Consider the following 20,744-nt stretch of genomic DNA (forward strand, 5'->3'; position numbering starts at 1 on the left):
GACTATTACTGTTTCGCACGATATAACCCTGACTATTTTGGCTTCTGTACAGCTCTCTGTAGAACTCCTCCACCACCTCGACTATCCTATGTATAATGGTTATGAGATTGCCTTCTTTGTTCCTTAATGCGCAAATCACATATTTAACTATGCACAAGTTTGCCTTCGTATCTTTTACGGTCCTGCCACTCTTTACAGCCTGCTCTGTTTCTTTTTACTGTTATACCTTATGACCTCAGCTACCTCACTCCTATTCATCAACTTCGAAAGTTCCACCAGGTCTGTTTGTTATGGAAACCACGCTATAAGTGTTACTGGAATACCACCCAATATCTGTGCCCTTCACTGCCATGTTTCCGGCTTCCTGCGTCTCATGCATCTCAATCTGGCAGATGGGCGGCAATGTGCACCCGCTTTTACCTTTACCACACATGTCTGCAAAGCTTTGAATCAGATCACGATGAGGTGCAAGCAATGCCACCAATAATTTTCAGCGTGTCCCAATATGTACTGTTTTACAGTTTGTTCCCGAGGATGGCTTGTGGGGCTGTAAGTTAGTAGTGCATTATGAAAGGCTAGAGCGCACTTAAATGCGGGAACTATCGAAGGACGCATCCATGGTACGTCTTGAGTACTATTCCTTCGTGCACGTGTCTATGCGTGCTGCAGCCTTCCATGCGGCAGTTAGTGTATGACGCAGCTTACGGTGTTGCACACTACGGCGCAGTATGAACAGCACATGGCAAGAACAGCCTTACTACAGTCATTTGCACTATACTCGTCATGCGCAAACAGATGGACCATTGGCTTTTGTTCCAGTTCTTCCTTTTTTTTCCCGTTTTCTTCTCCCCGTACTGCAGGGTAGAAAAACATATGCTAAATATTTTCGCTGACCTCCCTGCCTTTCCCTCACTTTATTGTCTCCTTCTTTCGTTTTAGCTTTCACACTGTTTGTGTGCAAGAATAACGCACATGCCGGTTTAAACAAAGTGTGTGGATGTAGGAGTCAGACCGGTATACTTTTTGGTTGTTGTTCGCTATGTTTTTGCGAAGCTACCTAGAGAAAAAAGAACTGCTGCTAACGCTTTGCGAGAGTGTTCATTACAGCTAGCCAGTGACGGGACCAGGGGGAAAGACGGAAGCTTTGTGACTCGGCATTTACGAGGTTACCGTTCACTCACGTCCGCGGATGAGAGGTTAAATCGGGGGCGACCAGTGCGCGTGGTAAAATTATACGACCTCGGACGTTGCAGCGATAAGCGACGGGTAATATTTGACGGAGAAATTTATGGAAGGCGACGACGATCGGAAGTTAAAAATGAGACGGGCGGCACTGACCATTTTCGCCCATTAATAATACGCACGGTTTTTTTATTCGTTCATTTATTCGCGTTTCTGGTAACGTGTTATTGGTCCCTGAGCTGTTTCGCAGCTTGCTCACTATTTCTCAGCTCAGTTTATTTATTCTTTGTTAAGGGCTTTCTTTACCCGCATCAGTTGTTTTAGTATTGCTTTTCCTTCATACATTGCTTTGCTGAACAGCCCAGTTGCAAGGGTGTAAATAAAAAAAACTTCTACGTGGATCGTGATATGATTATATCCAAGTGTTTACGTTTAGTCACATGAAAATAAACCTTTAAATAGTGGAACATGACGTGATCACGGGAAAAGATGACGGACTGCTCGTTTGAAATGAAAAACGTTTGTAACTTTCTTGCCTTGTGCAGCATCAGTATACCGGTAGACAAAGCGTACGAAATAAAAACGGACGTTCCGGAATTCCAACCGCAAGCGACCTGGACTTGCATTGTCTTGAATGGGTGTTTCTTGGGCAGCTGTGTGGGAAGGACGGAGCTGGCGATTGCCGTCCAACATTGCACTTTCGCGCAAACGAACAAGAACAGCAACAACGGGAAAAAGCTTTCGTGCTATATTTTCGTTGACCAATGCATTTAATCGACGCACATATAGCATAAGTATGAAAAACAGCCGTGAAACTTAGCAACGTGCATGAACTTCGAATATTTGCGCAGGTGAGCTGCCAAAAGAAACGTGAAATGTTTCTTTATTTTGTGAGCTGTCACCTTTGTAAGCACTGCAGTGCAGCCCCTTTTTATATCAGGCATGTGCACTGCCATTCTGCCAAAAAAACAACAACACAAACACCTTCCACAGCCTCATAATACCAAGGTCACCAAGCACTGCTATACTACGTTTAATTCGTCAAATAAGTTGGCTAATATAAAGGTTCTATCAGTAAATAGCAATTTGTGCCTCTTTCAAGGCTGTGTACTTTACGTGAATGTTTTTTGGCACTCATTCGTGCATGGTTTTTCAGAATCTGGCCTTCTCAGAGACACTGAGTGGTAAGTTTTGTATAAATAAGGTGTATTGTAAGAATAATCTTTGGCTAGATGTCATACCTGAGAATAACGCGAGTGCATTGCTTTCATTGAACAATTTCACTTTACACTTTTTATTTTACCTTTGTGCCTCATGATCCCGAAAGCTGACGTATCTGTGCTTTTTCTTCGCAGAGTGAACGTCGAGTTTTTACTTTGAGAGCAGCTAAACGAACGCCATGAAGCACATCGTGTTCATCTCAGCCTGCGTTCTCCTCTTTCTCGCCGCCACTGGTGCCGAGGTGGGTCGTACTCTCTTTGAAAAGGTTACTGTTAATGTTAAGGCTCTCCCTGAGGGGGCCTTTGGGTTGATCCTAAATTAGCATCATATTATGTTCATCTGCTGAACATATTATGTTCAACAGATGTTCAAAAAAAAGAGGGGGAAGCGAAAAGCACTAAAGAAGTAGGTTGAAAAATGGCTATCGTAGCGACGGTGCGTTTATATATGTCTAAACGCGTGGTTTTTGTAGTACAGCGTACCAGACATATAAATGAAACCATTGCACAAGCCACTCACAAGTGATGTGCTTTTATCTCGGTGCGTGTATGTGTGGATGCTTGTTCACGGAGACAAAGGCAGAAAAAATGAAGGTGGCTGTATCACAACAGTCCTCTATACCAACTCTGAGTCCCTTTCGTTGCGTAAGTAGTTTGTTATCTTAACTCTCTGACATCCGTACTTGCCATATAAGTCTTGATGCGTCAGACTGGAAGGGTGGCCGTCGACACGAGCAATAAAAAGGTCATGTGCCGAGAGATTGGGGCATCGCGATCATGCTGCGATGCCTCAGATCACCACATTTGATTTTAGACGTGACTGAGATGTCACTATGACGGCGCAAAACATGACGTCACATGGTCCCATGACAACGTGCGGTCGAAGATGTTCCTAACGCCGGGGTAGTGCCTCGTTAGGTGGAGACCACTTTCGAGGGAGATAAGAGGAAGGGGTAGGGCAGCAAAGTCAATATAAATAAACTGAAAAGTACCGTAAGGCTACCACCTTCGAATCGCCGGGCGAAAGTGCCCGTGCCAATATTTAGGTGCGAAGTGACTCAATGTCTAGCTCAATCCGGTGTGAGGCGCGACCACTCTTATAGCGCATGCGCGCCCCTCCATCCTCTCTCGTCTCCTACGCTCTTCCTCTCTCGCCTCCCACCGCTGATGCAGGCAGCCTCTGCTCGCTGCCCCTCTCTCTCCTCTAGGCGTTCCTCGCCGTGACATTTAAACCCCAATTATGTATGCACATATCCTTTCTCTGTCTCTCCTCTTCTACGCTCCCCCCTCTCACCTGGTAACGCCGAAGCAGGCAGCGTCTGCTAGCAAGTTTCTTGATTGAAACAATTGCGCCATATGCGCGAAGTGAATGATGATGAAGGAGCTTGCTCCAGAGGTTAAATTTGGTAAACCACAAATGCTCCGTACATCCTATCGATCATCATAAAAGTACGCGCCCTATCAGGTAAAATGATTGATTGACACGTGGGGTTTAACGTCCCTAAACCACCATATGATTATGGGAGACGCCGTATTGGTGGACTCCGAAAATTTTGACCTCCTGGGGTCCCTAATAGTGCGCCCAAATCTGAGCAAGTGGGTCTGCAGCATTTTTTTTCCATCGAGAATGCAGCCGCCGCAGCCGGTATTTCAACCCGCGACCTGCGGGTCAGCAGCCGAGTACCACCACGGCGGGGTGCTCTATCAGGCGCAGCAAATTAGGACTTAGCACCTTGGACCCCAAGTATTACTATTATTCTTGTAATATTCAGGTTCTTGGTATATTGGTATACTGAGATTTCTCATAGGACAGAAATTCCCATTCATTTTTCCCTCCAAATTTTATTACAGTTGTACTTTCATACAAACGGAAAAATTTCTGGCAAGTTTGCTTGTGTGATAATGTTTAGGGTTTCACGCCCTCAAACCACGATATAATTATGTGTGATGCTGTGGTGAAGGGCTCCGGAAATTTTAACCATCTCTTGTTCTTTAACTTGTTCTTCAAAACGGACAGCACATGGGCCCCTACAATTTTGCCTACATCTAAATCCGACCACCGCTACCAGGATCGAACTCGTGATTTTCGGGTCAACATAGTTCAGTATCATTGCCACTGATTTACCCTGGCCGACTGTTCACTTGCGTAAACAAGTCTTGGGATGTAAATTAGTCAGCATCCTACAGATTCAGCCACACTTATTCGCAGACTACTTGGTTTATTCTGCATTCTGTAGAAAGAAAGAAGAAAGGCAACCCGATAGAGCGCAACTCCAGAAATACCCTCTGCTATGCCCTGTATAGTGCTCATTTTTTTTTTTTCATTTACGTTAACCACCGGCTTCTTGGCCAACCTTCCGTAGTGGGTTAGAGCCAGAACAGAAGCACGAGCATGAAAGCTGTATCTTGCCTAACTTTTTCATCCCTTTTGCTTGCTCGGCAAGTCTAGATTTTACTGGCGTGAACTATTCGGTGAACAACATGCTGGACAAGGGAGATTGCTAGGAACTACACTTCATGGTTAACTGTCGAGGTCTATAGCTTGCTTTTTTTACTATGAATAAGACGCACGATCAAAGCGGAGGAAGGGAACACACCGCACATTAGATGCTTCAAGTGCAGTTTGCAGCAACTCCTTGGCAGTGTGTTGATATAAAAACATTGGAGAAGGAGCAGTAAACAAGTTGTGACGCACGTTACTTAAGCAAGACGTGTGAATTGGACAGGTTAAGTTGGGCATTCGCAGAGGTGTTTCGGATGCTCAACGAAATTTACCTCTTATTAGGCAAATCCGTGGGTAACGCAAGTTGGGAGCGTTGGTGCGCGAATAAACCAACAATCATTCTGCACACAGCGATGCAGCCCAATATCAAAATAGTCTTTCCTGTTTGGCCCTTGTCAATTCCTAGTGGTGCACTCCTGCCTTAGACTGGCCATTAGGATCGACCGAGGCTATCAGCACAACGTTCCTTAGCCGTACTAGGCGCACGTCGCGAGCATTCATTCCTGTGGTTGGGCACAGGCACGCGTGTTTTTGAAACGTGAAGCCAGGTTTAAAGTTAAACACAGTGAATTCACTTCGAAATTGCTCTGTTTCTGTCACCACTGTACTGAGAGAAAAGTACCCAGGCTCTTATTCTCGACCCGCAGTGCCCAAGGCCATTACGACATATTCCCTTGCTCTGTGCTCTCGGTCGGTGCATGCCACGAGCAGCATGCGTCTCGTCGTTCAGAACACTCCCCTGTAGGGAACCAAAGCTCAACTTTGTGGAGCGACGACAACGCCGCGCCTGGCCGTGGCGGCGAGCTTCGGAACACTTGAGGAGAGACGCGGGAGAGGTCGCAGGCGAGTGAGTGTGTTTCGCCAAAACGGGAGCGCGTGCGACATGCGCGCAACGCTTTTGCAGTCGATGCGGCGAACTTGCGCGCCGTGCCGTCAGCTTGGCGCGTTAAACGAGGCGCTCGCTGTGCGAAGTTGCCTTTCCGTGATGGAAGAAGCGGCCCCACGGAAGCGTCACACAGGTCCGAAGTACTGTGTTGTGGGCTGCTACAACAATGCAGAAAACACCAAGGGATGCTCCCCACGTGTAAAGCTCTATGAGTTTCCCATCTAGTCACAGCCTGCGAACACATCCGCGCTCACGAAAGATAGAGCAATCATGAAATGAAAGGCGAAAAATAAAAGGTGAGCATTTCAACTTGACTCGTTGTGGTTAAACTTAGCTTGCTGCTTCGCAATGACGTCGGCGGGTTATGCATGGCATGGAGGACATGACTCTAAAACTTCTCGGACATTTTAATGCCATGACCCTATAACTTTAGTTTTGAATTATTTTTTTTCAGCACGCTGAAAACGTTTGCACATGACAGTACACGGCTGCTACTGATAGATACAACATCAAAACAACAATTATATGCTTTCTATAAACATTAACACTGCACATTGATAGAGTACGCGGCTTCATGTCGGCAGAATGAAACTTACTTCGAGGCATACGTCGTACACGGTATTATCACGGAGTATTCGAGAAATGCATTTCGCAGTGACTCGGGCGTCGTCGTCTTCCGTCGTCTGCTCCACATCATAAACTTGACTAATGAGCTTTATTTACACCTTTGGTTCGATTCGCTTCTCGGACGTGCTTGTCCAGCTCCGAGATCTTTGTGAAGCCGCACTGCAGGCGGTACATTAAGAGGTGACTCTGACGCCGCGCGCGCTCTCTGCACGAGCACGTAAACGAGTGGCAGCGCAATGGAGGGAAGGAAAAACGTGCCAGCTACATTCCTGATTTCTACTTTTCTACCAAAGATGACGCTGCCTGTCCGCATTGGCAGTGCCACGATGCGTTGCTTTGGCTTCCTATAGCACGTTGAAAGGAGAGTTTGAGATACGCCAAGCCTACTTGGAATAGCGATGCAATCGTGCTGCAATAAAAAGTTTCTGCTCAAGGCTAGCCTGCTACACAACATCGGCTGTACGTATGGCGCATTTTCTCGAACATCCATTACAACTGGGTTTCATTTCATCTTTCTTTTCTGCACGTACGGAGAGACGTTCCTGGCTGAAAAGAAAAATTGGCTAACGCCATCCTGGGCATTGCAGTTTTCTGCTAAAATGCGCATGTTCTCTAAATGAAGATTTTTCTGCAATTATGGGTGACTGTTTTCATTTACAGAGGTTTAAGACAAGGCCCCTTGATTGTTTTCAAGTGCTTCACTGCAGCACAATAACTGAATGGACCGTGTTTAAAAAAAACTATACATCAATGTATCAGCTGAGTTTCAAGAAGTTTTTACTGACATCGATTCGAGGATGTTGTTCTTGAATACCATGCGCAGAAACGAAGCTTGTTCGTTGGTTCGTTACTAGATCTCCTAAAGATGACATGGCGAAGCCACGCTCCGAAACCTTGCGGTTCAACAATGCTCCCAAAGGGGCGAATACAAAGGGGCGAATACGAAGGTGGAAATGTGAAATGGTTGAAAACGGCTAGATTCGTTATTCCAGCGGCAGGGCATGTGTCATCCTACTTCTCTTGCGAACGTGAAATAACTTAGGATATTAGAAAGGGGGAGAGGAAGTGTTTACGCACGAGCAAGATCTGTTTAATATAGAGCGGAGTAGGCCATCGTGAAGCATTGAGAAACGAACCACCTAAGTAATGGCGGGAACACAGAAAATGAACAAACGCAGCGCCTTCTCGCGTTCCTGTCGTTCCTCGTGCTGTGTGTTTCGCAATGCTTCACCTCATATGCTTAATAGAGCTCCTTTTTAGACATTAAAGATCAGGGTTTAAAGAGATTAAAGATCAGGTGCAATGCAGGATGACTCGAGCTTCTCGGGCAGCTCAGTTGGCTCCGAGCTCACCTACGGTGACCGAGACATCAAAACAGTGCGCAATGCGTTATAGCAGCGTTGATAAAAGTGGCTACACGAACGTGCGTGGCGTTTAAAATGCATGTTGGACATTTGCGGCGGTTATAAAAGAAACACAGCGAGTGAGCACGTCAGCGCCGCCACTGACTCAACATTTTAGCAGTGCAGCGACGTCAGCGTGATTGCTGTGCTGTCTTTTTGCCAACTCAACACGCGCCTCCCAAAGGCGTGTTCGTGGGTGTATGTTCTCTTTCGCACAGGTTCTTTCGTTCCACCTGCAGCACACTCGTGCTGCTCGTTTCGCTTCTATCATGTATTGCGGATAAATGTAAAAACAGGTGGTCACCAGAGGCGCTCGCATCTTTTCGGCAATGCGGCTGTGATTGGATATGTCGGAACCGCGGTGAAATGTCGGGACCACGGTGCGAAACACTGAAGATCGTGTACCGTAACACCACTCCCGTCAGTGTCTACGAAAATAGTAATTCTTTGCGCTTTACCTGGGAAACAGACGCGTTCATGTATATTACCCCGATGACTGTGGAAAAACAGCATCCTCGGCCGACTAAAAGCTGTGTTTCACCAACTTGCATTTACGAACGTCAGACGCCTGCTCATGACCTATCCGTGCCAAAATTTCCGTTGCGCATTGTTGCCTTCCTGTCCCATAAAAAATATAACGCGAGCGTCTCCAGAAAGTTCTTGCATATGCACTGAAATTCAAGAAATGCTTTCTTGAATTTGCGTGTTTTCAATAGCCCAGTACCTGCTCAGCCATACTTTTTTTTCTGAATGAAGTCTCAACGCTTCACAGAAGCTTTGCATTGTTACGGTAAAAAAAAGGAATGTATTTTTTTTTAATTTTCTCTCATATAAAGGTAAGAGTTATTGCATGGTGGTCGTGCGAAAAAGTACAGGTTCGATGCGCTTGCGAAACCGAAATCGAATAAAAATGGACTAGTTGGCGTAGTAAGCCCTGTACAAAAGCTCCGCCCCCGTAGCTTTGGCTGTGCTTCCGCAGAACTTTGCTGCCGAGTATAGTTTAATCAGTTGCGAGAATGCGTTTGAGCCGGCGGTTTAACAGGCGGGTTCCTCGTTCGGTTCGTTTTACGTGAACGTATTGCACGGCAGAAATCGGTTCTGGTTGATACCGTTGCATTCACGCCTATCTCGCTTGCATGAACCTCTTGCCTCGAAACTGCATCGTGAAGCGTTGGATTCGATTTCAGCGAGCGAGGTAGCTGAATTACGTTACATTCGGTAAGTGATCTAAAAATCTAAGAAGCTGCCACCTAAATGAAAACAAGACGCCTATGTTTCAAAAACAACTAAGAAATATCACTGTAATTGTCCACGAAAACTGTCTTCAATTCGTCCGTCGCGAAGGATGCCTGCAGCGTGATTTAGCACTCGCTTGTTCGTATTTCAACAATAGCACGTCTTGCATATGGATGGAATGTTTGCAATTACACGGGGCCAAGAAGCAATTTAATACGCAGTCTTATGCTTAGGCTTCATTTTTTATTTTTCCCGCGTGTTTATTTTATCATTGCCGAGATTTCCGGTAACACCCGCTCGTTGGGGAATCCTCACATATTATGCGTCGTTTAGGGCATCCCTAATTACGACGAGGTTCTTGCGTCAATGGATCGTTTGCCTCTTTGAGGCGAATTAGAATTGCCCCATTGTGCTGCTCCCTCGAAAACTTCACACTGCATGACTGACCTAATAGGTTTTACACCATGCCGCCTTTAATTTCCAGTGATCTTAAATTGAAGACTTCCTTTGGGACAATTGATATTTACGCTTGTTGGTAACCGGCCCTGAATAATTTGTACTCAGCGGAAGGACAGGTACATCACTGTTTCCTATGCAGTTAATATTCTGGCATCGTTGTCTAGCTACGCTTTGTTCGAGATGTTCGAAACTCAGATTAGAGGCATTGCTAGAGGTTACTTAAAACAATTATATTGCTTAAAAAGACGTCTTAAGATTCGCCGTATTCGTTGCCTATGGAACCCTCGCCTGTTCTGTATATGCTAGTCGTTTCTGATTAGTGTCTGCTGAGCAACAGGTAAACAAAATAGAACGAGTTCAAAGAAAAGAAACTTACTTGCTAAAAGTATACACTGGCAGCCTCAACGACCTATCTTTGTAGGAATGCTGCCACTCTACACCACAAAACTGAAATAACTGACACAAGTAGCTTCTGTGAGCTGCCTCTAGTTTCTCCAAGTCGCAGTAAATACGAATACTTAGGACATTTATCTCACTCACTTGGAAGACCAACACTTCAGAAGTACTCCTATACACCAACCGGATACTCTTCCAACACTACTAATTTCCAATTTTAAGCTTTTTCCTATGAGCAACTAAAGATTGGTATTCACTGAAACCTTCTTTATCAAACGAATCATCCGTAAGCAAGTTCTCCAAAGTGACTGAAAATACAAATAGAACACTTGTTTCACAAATAGCCCTATTGCCATAGTAGAGCAATTAAAGTAGCTAAATGCTGTGCCCATCCATCTCATAAAAACATATGTGCTTTCTTATAATAATTTTCGCTGGTATCCGTTTGGTGAACTTCTTTTTATTAAAATGATTTCAATATTCTTTCAGTACAATAAGCATTCTGCAATGATACGTGTATCGCCCTATGTCAGTAAAATTACTTTTCATGTTCTTTCTCTTCTGTAATCTCTTAAGAAACTGGCATCTAGTATTCTAAGATAAATAAATAAATAAACATAGTATTACACAGCATAGTAACTGTATGATTGTACGAACAATAGGAGCTCTAGGCCTGAATTTCAGTACGTTATCAGGGTCAGTTTCCTTGACTGGTGATTTTTTTTCTACTTTATGTGTGTCATCGTGCATCTTCGGCAACCAGCGCTGCCTGTACTCGTACTCAAGACCTCTGCTCTGCTGGAGGGACCCTCTGTGCAAGTCTCGCTATGGATGAGATGGTGGTGGACCTGCCTAGGGGCATGGGTAGACCTGCCACTGCAAGGAAGTGGCTCAGCTCTTCAGTGACATCAGAAGCTGCCGATCCCGAGTCTGATGCTACGTCAGATGACTCGGATGCATTTCTACCTAGTAAGCATCAACGGTCAAGACAGAAGTCAGCGGCATCGTCCTCAAGTGAATAGACTGTATTATGCAACAGCATTGTGACTACGACAGTTGGCTATGTGCCCGTCGACGTCACGGAAAGCCTAAACTCTATCTCGAAAGAGAAGCTTCATAACTTTTTGTTCAAACTTGCCCCTGGTCTGATTCACGGAGTTCTAGTGAATCCCAGGATAAATATCATTGCCTTAGACACAACAGATGAGAAGTTGGTGCAAACCCTGCTAGGTCTATCTCAGCTATGCAACAGCAACGTGCGGGCTTTTGTTCCACAGGGCGCTAATGTAACAGCTCGGGTTATATCGGATGTAGACATAGAACTTTCAGACGACGTTTTGAAAAGTATGATAGTTTGCACTCCACCATGCATGCACAGTCATCAGCGCTCGAAGGTTTGGCTCTCCGAAGTGTGTGAAGATTATTTTCGGGTACGATAAGCTACTAAGTCACATAAAGGCCGGACTAGCGCGGTACCAATTCCGACCTTTATACCAAAGCCTCTACAATGCCGCAAATGTCTCAAGCTTGGACATTTACAGGGTTTCTGCACAAGTTTTGTGGTCTGTGCTAAATGTGGCGCAAATCACAGCGTAAAATTTTAAGACAGTGCGACATCTCGCTGCTTTAACTGTAATGGTAAACACTTAGCAACGGACAAGGAATGTTCCAAGCTGAAGAAAAAACGGAAGGTCCTGAAAGAGAAAACTAAAAAGATAGCATCACGAGAAAAGACGCCTATCCAAAGCACCCGTCAAGTAGCTGGCGACGGCACAACTGAAGATACACTTGTACGTCCGAAGAAGAATAGTAAAGTCAGAGTAAACCGGAGCGACGGTGGGAGGCGCAATTCCATCATTTTGGCAACATCGTGGCCGGCGCTTCTATCAAAGCCATCGGACTCAACCTCCTCAAAGGTCGCGCCTCATGAAGTGTCAGAACCAGCTTCCGCCAAGGCCATGTCTGCAGTAGAAAATACTGTAAAAAGGGCATGCCAGCCAACGCTGATGCCCCACTTGTAACCATGCTTAAGATGATTGTTAACGTCGTCTGATCTCTCATAGCCGATCGTCAAACGCCAGCACCATTAGCCGCACAACAGCTCTTGGAGGCTCTCGTTCAAGTTCTTGACAGTATTAACTAAAAGCAACGTCAACACCCGTCGCAAGCCCTGTCGCTATGTGCTGCAATGAAACGTCAGGTCTCTAATACCGTGCCATTCTGATCTCGTTCTTAGGCTCTTTGCAATGAAGAATCCGCCGGATGTCCAAGAAACCAATTTGAGAAATCACGAGCTCAGACTTCGGGGTTACGTAGGCGTTCGCTGCAATACCCGATACACGGTGATAGCGTGTGCATCTTTCCAGTGTACAGACACAACGCATCAACGAAATGCCTCGAAATTGTCATTGTGCATACGATCTGATGTTCGTTTCGCAGTGATTGTCGCAAGTGACCTCTGCGACGCCGACTTTTGAATGTGTAGCAGTTGCTATTACTCTCGAAAACACGATTACGACTGTGACAAGCATATATTTTCGGCCAGCGCGATCTTCGGACATCACATCGCTGGAGTACCTGCTATCTCGACGAGGATCGTCATTTCTACTGTGTGGAGATTTCAATGCCCATTATCTTCGTTGGTGTTGTCGCCCACAAGGCAATCGTGGAGTGGAAATCTATGAGCTTATTGTTAAACATAATCTTCAGACCCTAATGGCAGCTCATCCATAATTGGCGGCAGAGGAAAGGAACAATGCACCATTGATCTTGCGATATAAACGAGAGATGTGCGTCTTACTTGATCAAGCGAAGCTTACCCATGGGGTTCAGATCATCTGCCCATTTGACTGATTCTAGAGAATTCTCCTAGCAGCCACAGTGCTGCCTACACAGTGACGAATGGGGTCAAGTTCCGTCAGCTGATAGCAGGGGTGCCATCACACGATAACCCGTTAAGCTAGTGAGTGAATGTCTGCAGCAAGCTACAGCACGACGACTACGATGCATAGACAAGCCAAAATCTGAACTAAAGCTCTTGAGACTACGTGCTTGTCGTCGACGTGCTTACAGAAGGGCACATCGTTCCAAAGGAAGCAATGATTTGACACTTTATAACCACTTGAAGTAGCCATTAGGCGGCACAGAAAACAACTTCATCGAAAACGCTGGGCCGCATTGTGTAGCTCGTTGCATGTGGCGAGTGGTTTTGGGAATTTATGGCGCATATTTAGGGCTCTCCAAACACCTAAGGTCAGCAAGAGCCCAATTACAGCATTGTGCTATCACGACTGGACAGTCTCCGAAAATTCCTGCGGAAGATTTTGCTAATATTTTCACCGGCCCTATGTCAAGAGACAACACTAATTATCGTTCCGTAACAATTTTACACAGACCTCCATACGAGGTGAATGAGGCAAAATGTACCCTGGCCAAGCTGCGTCATGCACTTCACCTCCGTTATCATCGCACTGCTACAGGTGAAGATGGTGTTACGTTCCAAGCCTTGTGAAACGTTGATGACGTCTTTCATCAATGTATTCTGAACGAATACCACAAAGTGTGGCAAACGAGTCTGATTCCTGCTGAATGGAAATCGCATGTGGTGAAGCCCACTTTAAAGCCTGGTCGCCCTGCACAAAACCTGAAGTCATACCAGTCAACATCACTAACTTCTCATATTATGAAGCGGATGGACCATATAGTACTGTTTTGTCTGGGCGCCAGATTACAGGAGCTCACTTTCTTCCCTGATGTCATGAGCGGATTTCGTCGCCACCGTTCAGCCATCTACAGTATAGCAGATCTTGTATCATCACTTGAATATGCTCGAGCAAACAGGCATTCAGCGTGTGTTCTATTTCTTGTTATACAGCAAGCGTTTGACTCCGTACCACATAAGGCGATTATTTGTGCACTGATGAATGGAGGAATTTTAGGTCGTCTGTTACACTTTCTCTGTGATCTTCTATCTGCGCGCAGAATGAAAGGGCACATTGGAGAAGTACAGAGTGAACCTCGCGCTTTTAAATGTGGCGTCCCGCAAGACAGCGTCTTGTCACCGCTTCTATTTACCCGCGTACTTGCTGGACTTCCAGGCCGATTACCGCAAGAAAGCAACTTTACTATAGACATAGCGATTTATGCTGATGACATCGCACTCTGGGTCACTGGTCAGTCACACCATCGTCCACATCTCCGTGGTATATTGCAGAGAGCTCTATATGCAACTTCAGAATACTTGGTGGAAACTGGCCTGCAGGTTTCACCTGTGAAGTCAGCTGCGATCACGTATTATCCAAGGCAACACGCTCGTCGAAGCCTTAGGAGGCTTTACATCGGAGATACAGCGATACAGTGGGTACACCAATATCGCTACCTGGGTGTAATAATCGATGATCGCCTTTTTTTTGGCGCCCTGCTGTTAAAACTGTGAGGCGGAAATCCCTGTTTTTGTTCAAGTATGTCGCTGCCTTTACTGCTAACGGTGATGGAATTGATCAGAAGACGGCGCTACAGGTTTACCAATCAGTTCTACTCTCATGCGTCATGTATGCCTTGCCAGTCGTGAATGCACCACCTTCTTTAATGTCTCAGCTGGAACGGGATTACCATATGGCTCTCCGAGTACTGGTTGGCTTACCTCGTGAAGCACAATCCATCCCACTAGTTACTTAAGCACACCAGTTGCCGCTAAGGCTGCAAGCTGACCAGAGAGCGCTGCATCATATTGAGCGTTTGAACTGAGCCCCAGATGGCAAGACACTCCTTTACAGGCTGTTACTGCGCCCACTTTCTTGGATGGGTAAAATGGCGGCTTTGTTCAAGGACATTACTGGCGATTCCGGCGAAACTATTGCGTTGCAAACATCGACAGAGCACAGCCCATGTGCCTTCCCTACCCATCTGTCAATTCCAAGAATACGCAAAAAGTGTGACCAACCTGTTTCGGAACTATATCAATTAGCCCATTCACACCTATTTGAAAACTTCGAAGACTATGCAAAAGTATCTCCAGATGCTTCTGTATGCAGCGATGGCCTCAGTGCTTCTGAAGCTTTCTTCTGCCCTTCAACCAATATTAGGCGGTTTGTTTCAAATACCGCACCCCTCATCATCGCCGACGGCTGAGCTAGCAGCGATTGATGTCGCCTTGAAGTACGTACAAGAAGGGTTACCAGCATCGAAGGTTGTCAACCTCACCGACTCTCGTGATGCCCTTAGCCGACTCACCAGCAAGGAGACCGACAGCCCTATTCTAAGCAGCATCATGAAATCCATCGACAACATTCTGTCACGTGGGGTATGCCTAGCTGCACAGAGGGTACCTTCGCACGTGGGCATTGCGGGTAATGAAGAAGCGGATCGACTTGCTTCGTCATGCAACCGTGACAGCTGTGACTGTCCGAGATTTCTATGTACGATGAACAACGCTCGTCTGCTTATACGCCAGCATCTTCTAAAGTAGCACCCAGACCAGCGTGTGGCGAATTGATCGTTCCCTCCCCGTGTTCGTGGCCATGACTTGCTTCGTCATTCCCGAGCGCTGTTGTACAAACTAAGAGTTTGCTCTGTGCTGGTGTGTGAACGATTGCACCAGGAAGGGCGTGTGGACAGTCCGTTGTGCGCAGCTTATGGCTCCTGCGAAACACTTGAGCATCTCATAGTGCCCTGTCCCACAATTGCTACGCAGCGGTCTTTGCTAATTAAGGAATATAAAACCCTAGGGCTTAAGTGCGTGACCCTAGACGACTACCTCTTTACGAGTGGTAGTGCTTCCCGACGCAACCAGGCCCACGGAGCTCTTCTTACAATTATGAACCAAACGCACCTGGTCACCCAATTACAGACATTCTTTATTATTATTTTTCTTTACGTTTTTTCTACTCATACTCGTCAATGTCTTCGTCAATTTTTTTCTTCCTCATCTTCTTTCCTCTTTATTCCCTCTAATCTTTATTTCCTCTGTTTCTTTCCTCCACCCGAAAGAGTTAGCAGGTGTTCTGCCCCTCCAGGTGGCAGTTGCCAGCTTGCCCTCTCCCTCTTTCCTCTGTGTCCTTGTACATCTGTGTATGCAAATCAAATACATACGCATCAGGGTTACAAGAAGGCGATAAGAGCTAGGAAGTTTGATGAGTTGAGAAAGGTTTCTGATATTCAACTGCATAATCATTTCAATTTTGGGCGTGCTGTATAGTCGCCAGAGATGAGCGAATATCTCTGTCAATCTGTCCGCTGCCTAGAAAACCGAGTGAGTTTCTTGCGCATTTAGCATTGGAAATAAACATTACGCCAAATGCAATCAAGTGGTTTAATTTCATAAAATGTTCCCTTTTCTACGGTCTACATTCAACGTTCAAGAAATGGCATCCACCGATACCCCACAGATCTTTCAAGTTCTGACAAGTGTATTGTTGTGGAAATTGAAAGCAAGCATGCACCGTCAAGTAAGGAAAATCAACCACAAACCTGCGCTGTTTAGTTTACTATTGAGAATGTAAAACTCGTCGAGGTGCGGAGTTGCCTTTTGCAATGTAATGGTTCTGCGAGTGGTCAACTACACTGTCAAATTTTGCTTCTTGTGTCAGTAATTTTTATAACAGTGTTTGCTAATTACTCCTTGAACTCATTAGGTACAAATTGCTTATTATTGACAGAAAACATGTCGTAAATCTACAAAACGCCAATAACCATCCAAAGCTTGCACATACAGTCACAACCCCAGAAAAACTGCTGGTTACATGTAGGTTACATTATGCACGGCTAACGAACATTGTCATCGTGTGTGGGAAGAAGTAATTGATAACCCTGTACTAAAATGAAGTCAGCGGCTACCCAGATAAATAGCGCCCAAATGTTCTGACGTTGGGCTTATAGAGACATTAAGAATTCACGCTTTGCGTTTATTCAGACAGATGGCGCGCGCAGCCAGAACGTTAGCGCACGACACACGTGCTAAAAGAGACAAAGAAAAAACGTAAGTGACTGCGTGCGCTCAGCTTCCAGTACATGATTCATAAGGTGCTTAATCTACACATCGATTACTTCATACTAGGTGTAAATGTAATCTGCAGTGTAATTAGATTTCACAAATTGGAGGGACCTCCGGCTGTATGAATTGAATTAAGGCATGGCTCTATGGTGGAAGCACTCAGGCAGGGTCAGGATATGGACATCACTATCAGCAGAATTCACAGAAACTAGGCCTGACCGCGGGCAGCTTCACCTGCAGTTGCGTGAGTAAATGCCCCGATACCCCGAAGCACCGAGGGTGGGCGTTGCCTATGCACCGGCTTCGAAGACATTTTCAAAACCAACCAAAGCAAACGACTGCGCCGCAGTCGAGGTTGTTTGACGTCGACCGGCCCAGAAAGGGCGTGTGCTGACTCGATGCCCAAGAGCCATCCGAAGAACGTCTGTGCGTGTGCCCCGCGCAAGTACTGGCGTGAATGACAAGAGAGCACCAGAAATGCCCGCCGGGCACATCCATTCTTCGCGTGTTTGCCCACCGGTTGTGTCGGAGACAGGACACAGTGGCCACACATGCGCCCGCTGAGTCGGCGCGTCTGTGTCCGCCAAGATTGACTTGTCCTCACACTTCTCCCTGCTCGAGGAACCGGGGCCTCATATGAAAGCCGCGAGGAACGTGCGTGTACATTGTAAGCGAGAGAACAAGGGCGTCGCAATAGGAAGCGTTGTTTCAGACAGAAGAGCAGTCGAGGTAGTTCTCTTTTGCCTCTTATTGCTTGCGTCACCTACTCCAACAGCCACCTACACTCCCTGCCGTTGATATCGCCGAAATGCGTTTTTATCTGCTTTTATTTCCCAAGAAGCAACTCGCAAGTGAGCTCTGTACCAGCAGTTGCAGAGCTGCGGTTACGAAGTGCTATGCACCGCTCTTGGATAAAACTAGTTTGATCCCCCCCCCCCCCCCTGTTTTTTTTCTCCTTTCCTTGCAACCTGACTATGCTGCTTCCAGTGACACTAGCGCTGACATATCCGCATTAATCTACTTCGTCAAGCGGTCGCTAATGGCCTCAAGGCACTGTGCAGGAAACCGTTTCAATTTCGTCGTGGCGGTGCCGATATCCACTTTGCGGCAAATAGAAGCTATTGACAATTGCCTGACAGCGGGCTTCAATTTGAGCCCTTCACATGTTCTTCCTTCAATCGAGCTCCCATTCGCCACAGCCAGTGCGCAGGAAATGGTGACCTAAAAATGTGTTTTTAACTTGTTACCAACGCGTACACCTTAGAGCACGTACAACCAGCTACCATCCACTCAGTCACTTCGTTTGCTGAAATACTCTTTCGGTCATTTCCTTGTACACGACTTCTCTTGCTACTATTGACTTTCGCATATAAGAAAGTCGTTGCGCTTCTGTTAGTCTAATATTATGATCACATATAGGTGTGTATAGAGCAGTGGTGAACGCTTGAATCACGAGAGGACACGATGACTAAAACTGAACGAAGACACTCACTGTGCCAAGCTAGTCTGCAGCTCGGCCTATGTAAACAGGTTACAGCTTTTACGGCAGACCTGCTATTTTCGAGCTTTTTCGTGTGTCGTAGACAGAAAATTGTCAACATCATGAACCCACGTGCAGTGTTTTCATTCCTTCCTTTATCTTGCTCTTCTGTTTCGCTCCCAGAGCGCATTCGCCGATTGGTCGGGTGTGGGATGCAATAACAGTGATGGTTGACTGAACAAGTACAGAAAGAGAAAGAAACACAGAGAAGTTTAGAGCGAGGGAAAACCGTCCTAACCACTCGGCTACCTTGGCAACAAACACAGCATAGCGTAGCCCTGTACAGAAAAGAACTGGAAAAGGGAGGTCGGGGAAAGATGTGGGGGAAGGGGAGGACAAAAAAAATGAAGAATGGTAAAAAGCGAAGCATGGCATAGAAAGAAAGGTTGAAACAGTGAGAAAGAGAAATAAATGTCAAGTTAAATAATCAAATCGAAAAAATGGAGGAAAAAAAAGCGGGCATAGCCACGTGTCGAATAGTAGAAGAATAGGCGAAATAGAAAGAGGACCAGTCGGTGTGAGGCTAGCTGAACGAGGACCAGCTACGTGCACAGAAGGTCTGCGGTGACGCAGATTTACGGGACTTGACTTGAAGGATACTGCGAAAATTTTTTTCTTCTACTCTTTATGTATCATGGGTGTCTCTTACGCATTGGTACCATCATAAATATTATATTCGGCGGAATAAAGAAAGAAACTCGAGGCTGTACAAGTGTTACCACGTCTCAAAAATAGGACTGCAGTAAAATAGCTACATTAAACACAAAACTCTGAGCGTCGTTGTATCGATAACATAAAGTCCTCGGAAGATTTATCAAGAGCAATATTCTGAAAAGGAAGTGAATTTTGCAAGATATCCTATCAGGTAACGGCAGACACAAAAAAAAAACCCAAAGACATCCTTTTTTTCAAGTGTGCGATAGATTCCGTGAACGCGTTCAGAAATTGTCAATGTTTGTCTTGCATATGAAAGCTCTACGCCAATTGACAAGTACTCTCTGAAAGACTTCTATTGTCGTGTTTGGTCATCTAAAAAGTGGTTATATTCTCATTGGCAGGATATAAAGCGTTTCATCCTTCTATTTATGTCATCGTCAGGAGCACTGCAAAACGCAAGCGCAATGACTAATTTTAAAGGGACGACGCGAGTGCTCACTTTTTACATATTATGTTTCAACGGGAATGATGTATAGTTTGTACAAATAAATGTCTTGAAAAACAAAACAACCTTACTAAGAGAAGTAGGAAAAAACTTTACAATTTCCTAAAAAAGAACCAATGCCTTCTTTTTAACAAAGACTGCAGCATTCGTTGAAAGCTCGCAGCATGCATCCATGTTTCTGTGACCATCACACATAAAAAAAAAACGCTAACATGTCTCCTTTTCAGATTACATGGCAATACTAGGCACTGCTTCGCTCGTTTTTTTTTTTTTGTATTCTGGTAATAGTTGGAAGCACACACAAAGAGAAAACAGTAGACCAACAGAAAGGCTGCAACACACGCGGCTATTCATTCCGCAGTAATCAATGCGTGGAATAAATTTATGCGTCTTGCATTCATTATGCCTCATAATTCAGCAAATCTTGTGGAAGTGTACATTTTATAAATAATCACGCATTTTAGAGCAGAGACCAAGACAACTCGGGAACTCTCATAACCACGTTGGTTACATATCAATAACGTAATGAAGGTATGCTGTATAGTGTGGCGCATGTGCTCTATTGTTGCTCTGGCATTCTATCCAAAGGCATCATCACATCCGATTTGCTTGACATGGTGAAGTATTTCACTCTTTTCTCAATTATGTAAGCGCATACACCTGTCCAAACATTTAATTGGGTTTTCGTATGCTGTCACGCACGTCGCTTTTCGAAAAAACGGGGCTACTAGACAAGTTGATCGAGGCATGGCATCAAAGCCGGCAACAACACGACGGAGGCATGCCAATGAAAACTTGACAAGACAGCTGCATATCGGTTTGTTTGGGACGCTAAACAGGTTATAAAGAAAAGTGAGGCACTTTCGCTTCTAGAACAAGGCTTTCCCATTATATTGCATGAAAAGTTCCACAATATGAGCGAGTTTAATTGTTTTAAATGTAAGGGTCATTTTATTTACCACTTCTTCAATCGCGTTTTTTTTTAGAAGTTGAAGTTTATTGCTCCTCAAGGTACTACGCATCAGAAAAGGGCAAACAGAAAGAGGCCCATAGTTAGAACAAAGTATTACAACCTCTTGCTATTCTTCACTGAACAAAACTAAACATGCGTCAATTTAAAAAAAATGCCCAAAGGTACA

The 20,744-nt window shown here is 45.3% G+C and overlaps 1 protein-coding gene across 4 annotated transcripts in view; it reads left to right on the plus strand.

The window, feature by feature from the left end:
• Positions 1-20,744, plus strand: part of LOC142804140 (uncharacterized) — a 184,208-nt gene that overhangs the window by 106,862 nt on the left and 56,602 nt on the right. For all 4 annotated transcript variants that reach the window (XM_075890737.1, XM_075890736.1, XM_075890738.1 and 1 more), the window contains one exon: positions 2,538-2,644. In XM_075890737.1, the coding sequence (XP_075746852.1) occupies positions 2,582-2,644 (63 nt within the window). In that variant the 5' untranslated portion in view covers positions 2,538-2,581. The remainder of the gene's footprint in view (positions 1-2,537; positions 2,645-20,744) is intronic.

This window comes from Rhipicephalus microplus, chromosome 3 (assembly GCF_043290135.1).
Source record: "Rhipicephalus microplus isolate Deutch F79 chromosome 3, USDA_Rmic, whole genome shotgun sequence".
Lineage (NCBI taxonomy): Eukaryota > Metazoa > Arthropoda > Arachnida > Ixodida > Ixodidae > Rhipicephalus > Rhipicephalus microplus.